General features: G+C 43.7%; 1 protein-coding gene across 4 annotated transcripts in view; it reads left to right on the top strand.

Moving 5' to 3' along the window:
* Positions 1 to 15,364, top strand: part of LOC139377485 (vesicle transport through interaction with t-SNAREs homolog 1A-like) — a 172,209-nt gene that overhangs the window by 45,009 nt on the left and 111,836 nt on the right. For all 4 annotated transcript variants that reach the window (XM_071120517.1, XM_071120516.1, XM_071120515.1 and 1 more), the window contains one exon: positions 14,884 to 14,968. In XM_071120517.1, coding sequence (XP_070976618.1) covers positions 14,884 to 14,968 — 85 coding nt within the window. The remainder of the gene's footprint in view (positions 1 to 14,883; positions 14,969 to 15,364) is intronic.

Below are 15,364 nucleotides of genomic sequence, written 5' to 3'. Positions count from 1 at the left end.
CCACCCACTATTTTATCAGAAAACCATCAACATCTGTATGCTCGGCAATCATGGTTGTTCAGTATCATGCCTAATTAGTGGATTCCGAATTTTGCCCCTGTTACTTTCATTTAGAACTAACTGTAAGTCTTGTATAGTTAGGTGTAGTATAATGCCATTTGTTGTGGTTTTGTATTTGTTATAGCAATAAAGGAGGTGGTGTGGTCATTTATCAGTAGGGGTGAAAGTAAGGCAGTACGGTCTGGTACGGCGTCCCTGTAAAACAGAGTGGGGGTACGCTGTACCGGTGAAATGTGAGCCTTTCACAATTTATACAACGTGCCACATGAAAAATTAGCGAATTGACTGGAAACCGGGTGGTATCCAGCTACTCATTCAAGGCTTTTCTTTATTTTCACTATATTCTACATTGTAGAATAATAATGAAGACAATCAAAACCATGAAATAACACATGGAATCATGTAGTAACCAAAAAAGTGTTAAACAAATTGAAATAAACTCAGGAAAAAAATGAAACGTTCTCTCACTGTCAACTGCGTTTATTTTCAGCAAACTTAACATGTGTAAATATTTGTATGAACATAACAAGATTCAACAACTGAGACATAAACTGAACAAGTTCCACAGACATGTGACTAACAGAAATTGAACAATGTGTCCCTGAACAAAGGGAGGGTTAAAATCAAAAGTAACAGTCAGTATCTGGTGTGGCCACCTGCTGCATTTAGTACTGCAGTGCATCTCCTCCTCATGGACTGCACCAGATTTGTCAGTTCTTGCTGTGAGATGTTACCCCACTCTTCCACCAAGGCACCTGCAATTTCCCGGACATTTCTGGGGGGAATGGCCCTAGCCCTCACCCTCCGATCCAACAGGTCCCAGACGTGCTCAATGGGATTAAGATCCGGGCTCTTCGCTGGCCATGGCAGAACAGACATTTCTGTCATGCAGGAAATTACGCACAGAACGAGCAGTATGGCTGGTGGCAGTGTCATGCTGGAGGGTCATGTCAGGATGAGCCTGCAGGAAGGGTACCACATGAGGGAGGAGGATGTCTTCCCTGTAACTCACAGCGTTGAGATTTCCTGCAATGACAACATTCTCATTCCGATGATGCTGTGACACACCTCCCCAGACCATGACGGACCCTCCATCTCCAAATTGATCCCGCTCCAGAGTACAGGCCTCGGTGTAACGCTCATTCCCACAATGATAAACGCGAATCCGACCATCACCACTGGTGAGACAAAACCGTGACTCGTCAGTGAAGAGCACTTTTTGCCAGTCCTGTCTGGTACAGCGACGGTGGGTTTGTGCCCATAGGCGACGTTGTTGCCGGTGATGTCTGGTGAGGACCTACCTGCCTTACAATAGGCCTACAAGCCCTCAATCCAGCCTCTCTCAGCCTATTGCCAACAGTCTGAGCACTGATGGAGGGGTTGTGCATTCATGATGTAACTAGGGCAGTTGTTGCCATCCTGTACCTGTCCCCGCAGGTGTGATGTTCAGATGTACCAATCCTGTGCAGGTGTTGTTACACGTGGTCTGCCACTGCGAGGACGATCAGCTGTCCGTCATGTCTCCCTGTAGTGCTGTCTTAGGCGTCTCACAGTATGGACATTGCAATTTATTGCCCTGGCCACATCTGCAGTCCTAATGCCTCCTTGCAACATGCCTAAGGCACGTTCATGCAGATGAGCAGGGACCCTGGGCATCTTTCATTTGGTGTTTTTCAGAGTCAGTATCAAGGCCTCTTTAGTGTCCTAAGTTTTCATAACTGTGACCTTAATTGCCTACCGTCTGTAAGCTTTTAGTGTCTTAACGACCGTTCCACAGGTTCATTAATTGTTTATGGGTCATTAAACAAGCATGGTAAACAGTGTTTAAACCATTTACAATGAAGATCTGTGAAGTTATTTGGATTTTTGCGAATTATCTTTGAAAGACAGGGTCCTGAAAAAGGGACGTTTCTTTTTTTGCTGAGTTTATATTTTATATTTGAGATTCTTCAAAGTAGCCACACCTTTCCTTGATGACTGCTTTGCATACTTTTGGCATTATCTCAACCAGCTTCATGAGGTAGTCACCTGGAATGCATTTCAATTAACAGGTGTGCCTTGTTAAAAGTTAAATTGTGGAATTTCTTTCCTTCTTAATGCGTTTGAGACAATCAGTTGTGTTGTGACAAGGTATGGGTGGTATACAGAAGATAGCCTTATTTGGTAAAATACGAAGTCCATATTATGGCAAGAACAGCTCAAATAAGCAAAGAGAAACAACAGTCAATCATTACTTAAAGACATGAAGAATATCGGGAGGGCCCACAATTTGGGCAGGACGCACCGCAAATAATATTACAGAATATTTCAAGAACTTTTAAAGTTTCTTCAAGTGCTGTCGCAAAACCATCAAGCGCTATGAAACAGACTCTCATGAGGAGCGCCACAGGAAAGGAAGGCCCAGAGTTGACTCTGCTGCAGAGGATATGTTCATTAGAGTTACCAGCCTCAGAAATTGCAGACCAAATAAATGCTGCACAGAGTTCAGGTAACAGACAAATCTCAACATCAACTGTTCAGAGGAGACTGTGTGAATCAGACCTTCATGGTCGAATTGCTGTAAAGAAACCACTCCTGAAATACACCAATAAGAAGAAGAGACTTGCTTTGGCCAAGTGGAAATCTGTCCTTTGGTCTGATGAGTCCAATTTTTTATATTTTTGGTTCCAATCGCCGTGTCTTTGTGAGATGCAGAGTAGGTGAATGGATGATCTCCACATTTGTGATTCCCACCGTGAAGCATGGAGGAGGTGTGGGGGTGCATTGCTAGTGACACTGTTGGTGATTTATTTAGATTTCAAGGCATACTTAGCCATAGTGGTTATCACAGCATTCTGCAGCGACATGCCATCCCATCTGGTTTGCGCTTAGTGGGACTATCATTTGTTTTTCAACAGGACAATGACCCAACACACCTTCAGGCTGTGTAAGGGCTATTTGTCCAAGAAGTAGAGTGATGGAGTGCTGCATCGGATGACTTGGCCTCCACAATCACCCGACCTCAACCCAATTGAGAAGGTTTGGGATGAGTTGGACTGCAGAGTGAAGGAAAAGCAGCCAACAAGTGCTCAGCTCAACTTCTTAAAAACTTTTGGAAAAGCATTCCAGGAGAAGCTGGTTGAGAGAATGCCAATAGTGTGCAAAGCTGTCATCAAGGCAAAGGGTGGCTACTTTGAAGAATTTAAATTATATGAGTAGGTGTCCAAACTTTTGACTGGTATTGTAGGTGTTTTGTAACTGATGTATCTTTCATTCATCAAATTACGGGTGCACAGTGCACTGTTGGTGTTCGGGTGCTGAAATTATTTTGAGAGTGAACAAATGTGCGCGAGTAGCCTACAGGAGCGCCTTTGTTAAGTGATTGTTTGACAATCGGATGAAAACATAACTGGTTGTGTTTATGCCACATTAAAAGGCATAGGCGGCATCTCTATAAGGCTAGGGGCCATAATGCTATAGCCTAATTAGCTTAATCCTGTCTATACAGAAATAAATACAAAACATTAAAAATAGGCTACTACACCAGAAAGCATGATTTTGCCAAAGAGGATCATTAGCTTCTTAAAAAGCAAAAGCTGTGGATTGTTTTAAATGGTGTAACCTACGGTCGGGAGGGCCCACAATTTGGGCAGCACGCACCGCAAATACCAAATAGATTGTTAAATTGCGACTGTCAGTGAAAAGCAGAAACCAGGCATATTGCAATATTTAAAATACAATTGTGGGAAAACTGTTTGGAATGCAAATGGCTATTGCTGTATTGAGATTACAAAGGAAAAGATATGTCTTTAAGTTATCAAAATTCTTCTGCTACTGTTCGCTCAATTAAGTTATCTTACTGGTACCAGTGGACAGCGTCGGCCATGTCCCCGATGAGTGTACATATTCACTGTCTTTTAAATCTACTTTCACCCCCGGTTATCAGTATAATTAAGATATTAGTTAGATACGTTCTTTACGATATTTCAATGCAATCAATGAATACATTCTGGATGGGGGCTTTTTTCTGGCTTCTTTGATCACTTCGTTAAAGGAAAGAGACGTTCATATAACAATACTGCATCTAATGAGACTTGGCGAGGATGAAACGGCCTACAGGGAGGAGGTCAAAGATTGTGGACGACACGAAATGCAGGGCCAAGCACGCCCCCATCCACATCGACGGGACTGTAGTGGAGCAGGCCGGGAGCTTGAAGTTCCTCGGTGTCAACCTCACTAAGGGAATTATCATGGTCCACACAAGACGAATACAGTCCTAAAGAGGGCACGACAATGCCGCTTCCCCTTCAGGAGGCTGAAAATATTCAGCAGGGGCCCTCAGATCTTTCAAAAGTTCTCCAGCTGCACCAATGAGATCATCTTGACTGGCTGCATCACCACTTGGTACGGCAACTGCTTGGCATCTACCCGCAAGGCGCTACGGAGTGTAGTGCGTACAGCACAGTACATAACTGGGGCCGAGCTCCCTTGCCATCCAGGACCTCTTTACCTGGTGGTGTCAAACATTTTCTAAGACTCCAGCCAACCAAGTCATAGACTTTTCTCTCTTCTACCGCACGGCAAGCGGTACTGATGCACCAAGTCTGGAACCAACAGAACCCTAAACAGCTTCTACCCTCAATCCATAAAACTGCTAAATAGTCCAGGTTAACTATTTAACTATCTGCATTGACCCTTTTTGCACTCCCCTTTGACTCATCACATACGCTGCTGTTACTGTTTATTATCTATCCTGTTGCCTAGTCACTTTATCCCTACCTATATGTACATGTCTACCTCGTACCCCTGCACATCGACTCGGTACTGGTGCCCCGTGCATATAGCCGAAGTTATCGTTACTCATTGAGTATTTATTCCTACTGTTATTATTTTTCTATTTTTCTCTCTGTTTTTGGTGGGAGGTAAGCATTATATGGGTAAGTAAGCATTTCACTGTTAGTCCTCACCTGTTGTTGACTGAGCATGTGACGAATACAATTTGGTTTGATTTTGATTTGTTGAAATGTCTTTGAAGGCTCAAAATGATCTTGCCTCAAGAGTTTTCAATCCACCAGCTTTTGTGTTTATGTTGGCCTGCACAGTACATATCTTTGACTTTGTATTGCGGTTTTGTGTAAGCATGTGGCCTGTGGAAGCTTTCTCACTGTAATGTGATCATAGAGAGGATCTCCTATCTGCAATCCTCGCTCAACAATCTAGCACCATCGGCAGGACCCCTTGATGCCGCCCCCCACCATTGCTACTCCGCCGTTCAATACGTTTCTTATAGGATCCCGTTGAATAGGCAGAGTGCTTGGTTTTTTATGATGAGACTGACAGTAGATGGGATTGATTTGTCCCTTCTGGTTTGAACCCAAATGAACACTGGCTGGGTGTGAGCATGGTTGGTGGCCATGGGCTGCTTGATAGCTGGTGAAAGACCACATGGGCTGACATGAGATGTAATATATAACCTGATTGGAGTTCAGTTTGGTACACTCAAATGTTGCATGCACCATTTATAGTCAAACAGACCGCAAACGGCGGTTGTTTCTTCTGATGTAGGTTTATTAGCGATATACACTGTGTGTACAAAACATTAGAAACGCCTTCCTAATATTGAGTTGCGCCTCCCTTTTGCCCTCAGAACAGCCTCAATTCGTCGGGGCATGGACTCTACAATGTGTCATGTGTTTCACAGGGATGCTGGCCCATGTTGATCCCAATGCTTCCACAGGGATGCTGGCCCATGTTGAACCCAGTGCTTCCACAGGGATGCTGGCCCATGTTGACCCCAATGCTTCCACAGGGATGCTGGCCCATGTTGACCCCAATGCTTCCACAGGGATGCTGGCCCATGTTGACCCCAATGCTTCCCCACGGTTGTGTCAAGTTGTCTGGATGTCCTTTTGGGTGGTGGACCATTCTTGATACACACAGGAAACTGTTGAGCGTGAAAAAACCCAGCAGCGTTGCAGTTCTTGACACACTCAAACCTGTGTGCCTGGCACCCACTACCATACCCCGCTCAAAGACAAATCTTTTGTCTTGCCCATTCACCCTCTGAATAGAACAAATGCACAATCCATGTCTCAATTGTCTCAAGGTTAACAAATCATTCCTTAAAAGAGCAGGTGTTTTTAATGTTTTGTACACTCAGTGTAGGTCTGTGTGAACTTGCTAGAGTAAAATGATCTTCGCTCATCGCCGCCCAGATTCCCCTTTTCAATTGTCATTCAGAAACAAGAGCAAGACACATTCCTAATTGTCCACAGGAATATCTATTGCTATCCATTGTTGCTTTGTTGTGATAAAAAAATATATATACTTATGAAAATGAATTGGCCATGCTTAAGCAAATCTTTTGGAGTATCGCTTTAGGCAACATGATATTTTGCATTTCATCTGTCAAATCAAATGTATTCGTCACATGCTTGGTAAACAACTGGGGTAGACTAACAGTGAAATGCTTACTTACTGGTCCTTCCCAACAATGCAGAGAGAGAGAGAACATTTTAGGAAAAGTATTAATAAATACACAATGAGTAACAAAATCTGGGCTATATACACAGGTTACTAGTACTGAGTCGAAGTGCAGGGGTACGAGGTAATTGAGGTAGATACAGATATGTACAAATAACTAGGAACAAAGTGACTAGGCAACAGGATAGATGATAAACAGTAGCAGCAGCTTATGTGAAAGCACACAAACTTTTTTAAAAAAGGGTGCAAAAAGGGTCTATGCTGGTTGTCCGGGTAGCTATTTAGTTAACTATTGAACTAACTATTTAGTCTTATGGCTTGGGGGGTAAAAGCTCTTCAGGGCCCTGTTGGTTCCAGACTTGGTGCATCGGTACTGCTTTCCATGCGGTAGCAGGGAACAGTCTATAACTTGGAGTCTTTGATTATCTTTAGGGGCCTTCCTCTGACACCGCCTGGTATAGATGTCCTGGATGGCAGGGAGCACGCCCCCAGTGATTTACTGGGCCATATGCGCTACCCTCTGTAGTGCCTTGCGGTCGGATGCCAAGCAGATGCCATACCATGCGGTGATGCAGCAAGTCACAATGCTCTCAATGGTGCAGCTGTAGAACTTTTTGAGGATCTGAGGACCCATGCCAAATCTTTTCAGCCTCCTGAGGGGGAAGAGGTGTTGTCATGCCCTCTTCACGACTGTGTTGGTGTGTGTGGACCACAATAGATCCTTAGTGATGTGGACACCGAGGAACTTGAAGCTCTCAACCCACTCCACTACAGTCCCATCAATGTGAATGGGAACTCCGTTTCCTGTAGTCCACTAACAGCTCCTTTGTCTTGCTATCATTGAGGGAGAGGATGTTGTCTGAGCTTGTGTGTGCTTGTGTTTTAAGGGCGTCTGTGAATGTGCATATGCAGGATTCTTAGCATTTGTGAATGTTTTTGTTGTATTTCATACAATTTCTATCAAAGCATCCATTCACGTCCATTCATAATTTAGAACCCTCACTGCTGTTCTCTCCAGACTTCTTTTCATTTGCTTTTGTTTCCCCTTCCCTCCACCTTGACACAGTGCTTTCCCACACAGTGCTTTTCCCAGTTGCCCCCGGCCAGGAGACACCTTTCGTTACCTCACCTGTTCTTCCCCTTTGGAACGCACTGCTATTTCATTTGGTTTGATTCGTGCCCTCTTCACCATCACAACCCTTCTGTCTACTCCTTTTCCCTCCCGTTCTTCCTGCTTTTGAATCAAAGGCTGGCGCAGCTTATACACACTTAAGCCCCCTTTTAAAAACTATACTTTTTCCCCAGCTGGAAAACATGTTTAAATATTTAGCACCCATATTCACAGCTGTTTGACACTTGTAATTCCTCGTCTTACAAGTCCCAAACAAGCCGCAGAGAAGATCACACAGTCAGTCTGAATCACAGCTGTCATCAGTATTCACTTCGACTCTCCCCCCCTTATTGAAATAATAAGGAATCATCTGAACTTTGGAAAATGGTGATAGTAACTGCTGGTGTTTGATATTTAATAAAAGGCAGCAGAAAATGGAAGGAAGACATTCTTTTGAGCTGCAGCTGCATTGTTCTGGGGCTGTCTGTTAATAACGTACAACTGAAGTGCAGTTCTCCAACGGGGGGGACAACAAAAACAAATCCAATTTTTATGGTTCCTAAGAAGGTCTTTGTTTCAAATGTAGGTGTCAGATAAAAAGGCATATGCGGAAATGGGGAATGGGCGCGCACCAATGCACTCGCAGACGCACAATATTTATCATGGACTGTTTTTAAATCATTTGATGTTTAGCTGCATGAGAAGAACAATTATTTCGATAACAGGCCATTATTTCTTTAGGAGGTACGGTATATGGAAGGTATTTATTTATAGGTCAATGTGTATGCGCCTGTGTATATGCATCCCTATGTGTGTCTGCGTGTATGAGTGCACGTGTTTGTGTGTTTATTCTTGTGATGTTCTGGTGACTCGGCTCCTCTGTCAAAGCCACATGGGTAAAGGCTTGATATTGTCTGTTGTAGCTCACCAGGAGTGGCCAGCAACTTGGCACTTTATTTAAATGAGTAGCAGGGAAGATTCTGACACTGACTGGGTGGCTTAGGGAAATGCAAAATCACATTTCTGAAGGGAGAAATTCTGCCCTTAGTCCGTCCTCTTGTCCCATTGCATAAGTAGAGAGATTGTTGTACAGGTAAAAAAAATATATATGTTTTGTTGTTGTTTATGTTGTTTTCTAATGTAGGTATTAGGTTATGGATTTGGGACCTGTTTAGTACTCATACCTACAAATGCATTTGATACCTGTTTCGTGTACGAGGACCACCCTAGTTTGCCGCCTAGTTTGCTATATATACAAAAGTATGTGGACATCCCTTCAAATTAGTAGATTTGGCTATTTCAGCCACACCCGTTGCTGACAGGTGTATAACATCGAGCACAGAACCATGCAATCTCCCATGACAAACATTGGCAATAGAATGGCCTTACTGAAAAGCTCAGTGGCTGTCAACGTAGCACCGTCATAGGATGCCACCTTTTCAACAAGTCAGTTCGTCAAATTTCTGACCGGCTAGAGCTGCCCCGGGTCAACTGTCAGTGCTGTTACTGTGAAGTGGAAATGTCTTGGTGCAACAACGGCTCAACTGCAAAGTGGTAGGCCACACAAGCTCACAGAACGGGACCGCCAGTGCTGATGTGCGTAGCATGTAACAATCGTCTGTCCTCTGTTGCAACACTCACTCCCGAGTTCCAAACTGTTTCTGGAAGCAACTTCAGCACAAGAACTGTTCGTCAGGAGCTTAAGATCACCATGCGCAATGCCAAGTGTCGGCTGGAGTGGTGTAAATCTCGCTGCCATTGGACTCTGGAGCAGTGGAAACGCGTTCTCTGGAGAGATGCTTAACATCTGGCAGTCCGACGGACAATTCTGGGTTTGGTGGATGCAATGAGAACGCTACAGTACCTGCCAAATGCGTAGTGTCAACTGTAAAGTCTGGTGGTGGAATAATGGTCTGGGGCTGATTTTCATGTGTTAGGCCTCTTCGTTCCAGTAAAGGATTTTTTATTTTTTTGTATTATACCCCCCTTTTTCTCCCCAATTTCCGATCTTGTCTCATCGGGAATGAACCCGGGTCTGTAGTAACGCCTCTAGCACTGGGATGCAGTGCTCCACTCGGGAGGCTCAGTGAAGCAAAGTCTTAATGCTACAGCATTCAATGACATTCTAGACGATTCTGTCCTTCCAACTTTGTGGGGAAAGACCCTTTCCTGTGTCAGCATGACAATGCCCCCGTGCACAAAGCGAAGTCCATACAGAAATCGTTTGTTGAGATCGGTGTGGAAGAACTTGACTGGCATGCACGGAGCCCTGACCTCAACCCCATCACATTGGAACACCAAGCCGGGCATAACATCAGTGCCAGACCTCATAAATGCTCTTGTGGCTGAATGGAAGCAAGTCCCTGCAGCAGTGTTCCAACATCTAGTAAAAAGCCTTCCCTTATAGCAGCGAAGGTGGGACCCACGCCATATTAATGCCTGTGATTTTGGATTGAGGTGTTCGACTAGCAGGTGTCCACATACTTTTGGTTACTTCCCTGTTGGTTGGTTTATTTCTCTGGATGAAGTCGTTATATGACCGGTGATGCGGTGTCGTTACTGGATCTGTGCCGGCTGGGCTGCACTCTCAATCCTTCCTTCAGGTTACGTCAGCGTCAAACCTGGCTGGGCGCATTATTCTAATGACCCCCACCCCACAACCGCTACCACCAGCACATCCCCGAATAACCCCCCACCGAAAAGTAGACAGAACGAGGGAGAGAGAGATAGCGGGAGAAAGAAATTCAGGGAAATGCTTTGAAGTGGCTTTTCACCGCAGCAAGTCTGCTGGCCGTCTCCCCGAGACGTGTCACCTTTGCCGAGAGGGAATAGGAAAATCACGTTTCGAATGGTAATGATAACATACTAATCACTTGAGCTCTTTGAAGAACGGGGGAGTGAGCTCCTCTGTCAGTATCCCCGGCTTCCTTGTGCTCCGAGGCACACAGGCACAGCCATGGTCTAGGTGTATTAGCTTAAGCGTTGCATGTCAATACGTCCCCTCCATCTCCGCTGATCCATAGGGGCTCATTAAGCCGAGCTGACTCCCTTCTCTCTCCCCGCACGGTGCGCATCGGCACACCACCGTCACTCTGCACACCCAGCCACCCACCACCCGCCAGCCCCCTTTCTCTCTCTCCCTCCTCTCCACCTCACTCTCTCCCACCAACATCCTCCGCCCCTCCCTCCCTTTAACTATTAAAAGTATTTCTGCAGTTTTAAATGACATCTGTCAACCAGCAAGGAGAAGACGGGTAAATCAAAAATGGAGGCATTTTTTCTCTTCTCTGTTCCCATCCCTCTGATTGTCAAAGTTTGAAAAGTGGGATGTCGTCTTATTTTATCTATTTTATTTCCTTGGAGTGATTAGCTGGTACACATTTTTGACAGGTTAACTAGAACTAGAGATTCCAGCGCTCCTCTCCCTCTTTCAAAATGGGTGGAAACCCCTTACAGAGAGAGTTACCATTCATCTGAGTGGTGGATCTATGGTGCGTCTATGGTAGCCTTGTTGGGCTTGCATAACATAACTCATGCTAAAAGGGTTTAAAACGTCACACATGTAGGTTCAGTAAAGACATGACTACTGAAAGACTGGAGAATCCCAAGGCAAATTACCTATATGTAGGCCTAGATGTATAATTGAGTTCAGGTTATTATAAAAGATGGCACAACCCTTGACTGTGACTTTTCCTCATATCTATCTGAATGGCTTGTTAGGGCCATTTATAATGTAATAATACAATGACATTGAATGTGGTGATTAGCAAATAAATGCAAGACAATTACATGTATATTAACGTGGCTCATTTTACAAAACATATTTCTAGCTTTGCGAACACAACAGTGGTTAAATATGTTTTTGTGAATGTGAAAACATTTGTGACTCCACGGATTGATTACATTTGTGACCAGCATTTTACGCATTTATGTCTTTCTTTACATTTGTGAGTTGTGTTTTATGGTCAATCCTAGCTTTTTTCCTCCTTTCCTTGCTCCCTTTCCTTCCTTAGCACCCTTTCCTCACCTCCTTTTTCCCTTTTCTCCTTTCTTAGCCTATTTCCTTTCTCCCTTTCCTTCCTTTCCTCCTCTCCTTAGCTTTTCTAGCACCATTTCCTTTCCTCTTTTCCTAACTTCCTTTCAAATGAGGAAAGGAATCTATGAAAGGCGGAAAATAAATGGGGCTAGGAAAGGAAACAAGGAAAGGAAATGGGGGGAAGCTAGGAAATTATAGAATACGAGGGAAAGGGAGAATGGTAAAAGGCTAGAGAAGGAAAGTGAGCCAGGAATGAGGAAAGGAAGCTAAGATGGGAGGAAAGAGAGTTAGGAAACAAAGGAGAGGAAAGGAAGGAAATGTATCAAGTAAAGGAAAGTAGGAAAGAAAAGAGGAAAGGAAGCTAGGATACCAAATGGATGCATTTCTAAAAGTAAGTATGTGATATATTTGTTTTTATGATATTTTTAAGAGAACTGAAGATCTCCTAATCTTGATGCTGTTTCATTAATATGCACAAACTGATCCATAAAATGCAACTCACAAATATGTGGGGCAACTCACAAATGTAAATATACTGAACAAAAATATAAATGCGTTACAGTTCATTTAAGGAAATCTGTCAATTGAAATAAATAAAGTCCTAATCTATGGATTTCACATGACTGGGAATGCAAATATGCATCTGTTGGTCACAAAGAAAATGTAAGGGCGTGGATCAGAAAACCAGTCTGTGTCTGGTGTGACCACCATTTGCCTCATGCAGCGTGACACGTCTCCTTCGCAGAGAGTTGATTAGGCTGTTGATTTGTTGCCTATGGAATGTTGTCCCACTTATCTTCAATGGCTGTGTGAAGTTGCTGGATATTGTTGGGAACTGGAACAAGCTGTCCGTACACGTCGATCCACAGCATTCCAAACGTGCTCAATGGGTGACATGTCTGCCATGCAGGCCATGGAAGAACTGGGACATTTTCAGCTAACATAAATTGTGTACAGATCCTTGCAACATGGGTCCATGCATTATCATGCTGAAGCATGAGGTGATGGAGACGGATGAATGGCACAACAATGGGCCTCAGGATCTCATCACGGTATCTCTCTGCATTCAAATTTCCATTGATAAAATGCAATTGTCCTCATTGTCTGTAGCCTGCCTGCCTGCCCATACCATAACCCCATCGCCACCATGGCGCAATGTGTTCACAACGTTGACATCCGCAAACCACGACGTCATACACGTGGTGTTGTAAGGCCGGTTGGACGCCAAATTCTCTAAAACAACGTTGGAGGCGGCTTATGGTAGAGAAATTAGCATTCAATTATCTGACAACATCTCTGGTGGACATTCCTGCAGTCAGCATGCCAATTGCACTCCCTCAAAACGTGAGACATCTGTGGCATTGTGTTATGCAACAAAACTGCGCATTTTATTGTCCCCAGCACGAGGTGCACCTGTGTAATGATCATGCTGTTTAATCAGCTTCTTGATATGTCACACCTGTCAAGTAGATGGATTATCTTGGCAAATGAGAAAGGCTCACTAACATGGACAGAAACAAATTTGTGAACACAATTCGAGAGACAGCTTTTTGTGCGTATGGAAAATGTCTGGGATCTTTTATTTCAAATCATGGAACATTGGACCAACCCTTTACATGTTGCGTTTATATTTTTGTTCAGTGTACATAAAATGCAGGTCATAAATGTAATCCGTGGCGTCACAAATTTCTAAAATCCAATATGTTTGTGAAACTACACGGGCATATTTACAGACTGGGATTTTATTTAAATGTTGCATTCTGTATTTGCAAATCAATTATTTTGTTGTTGTTTATGACTCACTACTCAACCACTTCTAACAGGGGCCAATATGTATGGAACGTTTTGTTCAAATGGAAAAGGGTGCGGTCAAAACAGGGATTGAAATCAAACGGAACGACCTGTCTTTCAGAAGAGAACGGGGTGGATGTTGGCCATGTCATTCACTGACGTTGTTGATGCCAAATGTAATATTCTATTACAACTCCTACCAGTGTCTAGATAAAGAAAACACCTCTGTCTTTGAAAAATGATCCAATCAATCACTTGCTTATTTAAGAAACACAAAGTACCTTGAATACCCCTTTTAGAACAGCTGTACATCGTTTCAATGGGCAGCCTTGTCAGTTGTTGATACCTCTGAGTATGTCAACATACAGTGCACTCTGTGTACAAGGCTTGATAGGCTGTTGTGAAGATGTATTCTGGAACTGGAACTCGTGGTTGTAAGGATTGCTCTTAGTCTATACAAGGATAATCTAGTATAGTAAGTGGCTAATACTAACTGGTCAGCACCGGTATAGGTCTGCTAAACATGTCATGTTTGCACATGCCGTTTAAGAGTACCTATAATCCATTATTGTCATTATATCTCGGTGTCCATTTGTTTAGGATGTAACTGTCACTGGTCCTTGTTTATATGATTGCATGGTTCATGTCGCTGATGTGTGTGTTGTGTATTTTGCTATTTGTTTTGGTGCTTTCTGTTTATTCAGCCTTCGGTAATTATGTTAGGCTAATGTTGCATTTCAGTACTCACTCTTTTACGTAACACACTTCCAAATTGATTGGCATGATATGGTCCTATGGTCACCTCCTGAAGTGGTCTACTTGGTCTGTCATCATCCATTTGCCACACCAGTAGAAATTTCGAGAAAGCAATATCTTTCTTATGTTCCATAACCAAATACATTAAGAGAGTAAAGGTGTTTGATTTCCACTTTAATGAGGCTTTCCTCCTTAATTCCAGAGCCATCGCCTTTTTTTTTTGAACTTGAAAGCTGCAAATGATAATTTATTACATCTCAATTAGCTCTTCCTCCCTCCATCCACTTTGCCCTCCGAGCTAAATGTGAAGTAATTACTTGCAGTAGACTGAACAAGACGAGGAGGGGGGGGAAAAAGAAAAAAAGAGAAGAACCTTCTGGTGATTCTTATTTTAATATTGAATAAGAATAGATACTTTATTGTACTTATAGTTTTCTTTCTTTTTGCAGTAACAACTGTGCGATATGCCCCCCAACTCAACATGCATGTTACCGATATTTCACCGGCTACAAGTGTTTGTTAATGAAGAATATTGGAACTGGCCATTGCTGTTGTGGTCGTAGTGGTGGTCTGTGTTTTGATGGCAGTGTTGAGATGTTTCTCTGAAACGCTTCCCAGCCCTCTCAATCATAATTTTTCTGTCTCGTTTTTCTCCAATTTGTTTTAGAGAGCACATCTGTTGGACAACACAGAGAAGCTGGAAAGGTCATCTCGGAGGCTGGAAGCTGGCTACCAGATAGCAGTGGAAACCGGTATGCATTCTGTTTGGATGGAAGGGGGGGGGGGGGGGGGGGGGGGGGGGTGAGCGACAGCAAATTGTCTCGCTCGTACGTGAGGTGGATAGAGAGAGAGAGGAAAAAACTCCTTGACGACTGGTGACATTTTCAGGAGCACATCAAAGGCAAGCAAGGGGGAGAGAGGTGTACGGGCGACAGAGCAGGCGCCGCTGCTCCTCGTTTGGCTCCTGGGAAAAACACACGCTCTTCTCCCCTGCATCTGCGTGTGTGTGTGTGTGTGTGAGTTGTTTTTTATAGCGCCAAAAAGACAGGGGTCTACTGAAATAAACAACATCAGCGTTTCCTCCACTAGTTCTTAATTTAGAGACCCAAACAAAGCACAATAAACATCACTGAATACATGGCCATCTC

Source organism: Oncorhynchus clarkii, chromosome 20, assembly GCF_045791955.1.
Source record: "Oncorhynchus clarkii lewisi isolate Uvic-CL-2024 chromosome 20, UVic_Ocla_1.0, whole genome shotgun sequence".
In the NCBI taxonomy this organism is placed as follows: Eukaryota; Metazoa; Chordata; class Actinopteri; order Salmoniformes; family Salmonidae; genus Oncorhynchus; species Oncorhynchus clarkii.
The sequence above is the reverse complement of the archived record's forward strand: the minus strand, read 5'-3'. Positions and strand labels throughout refer to the sequence as shown.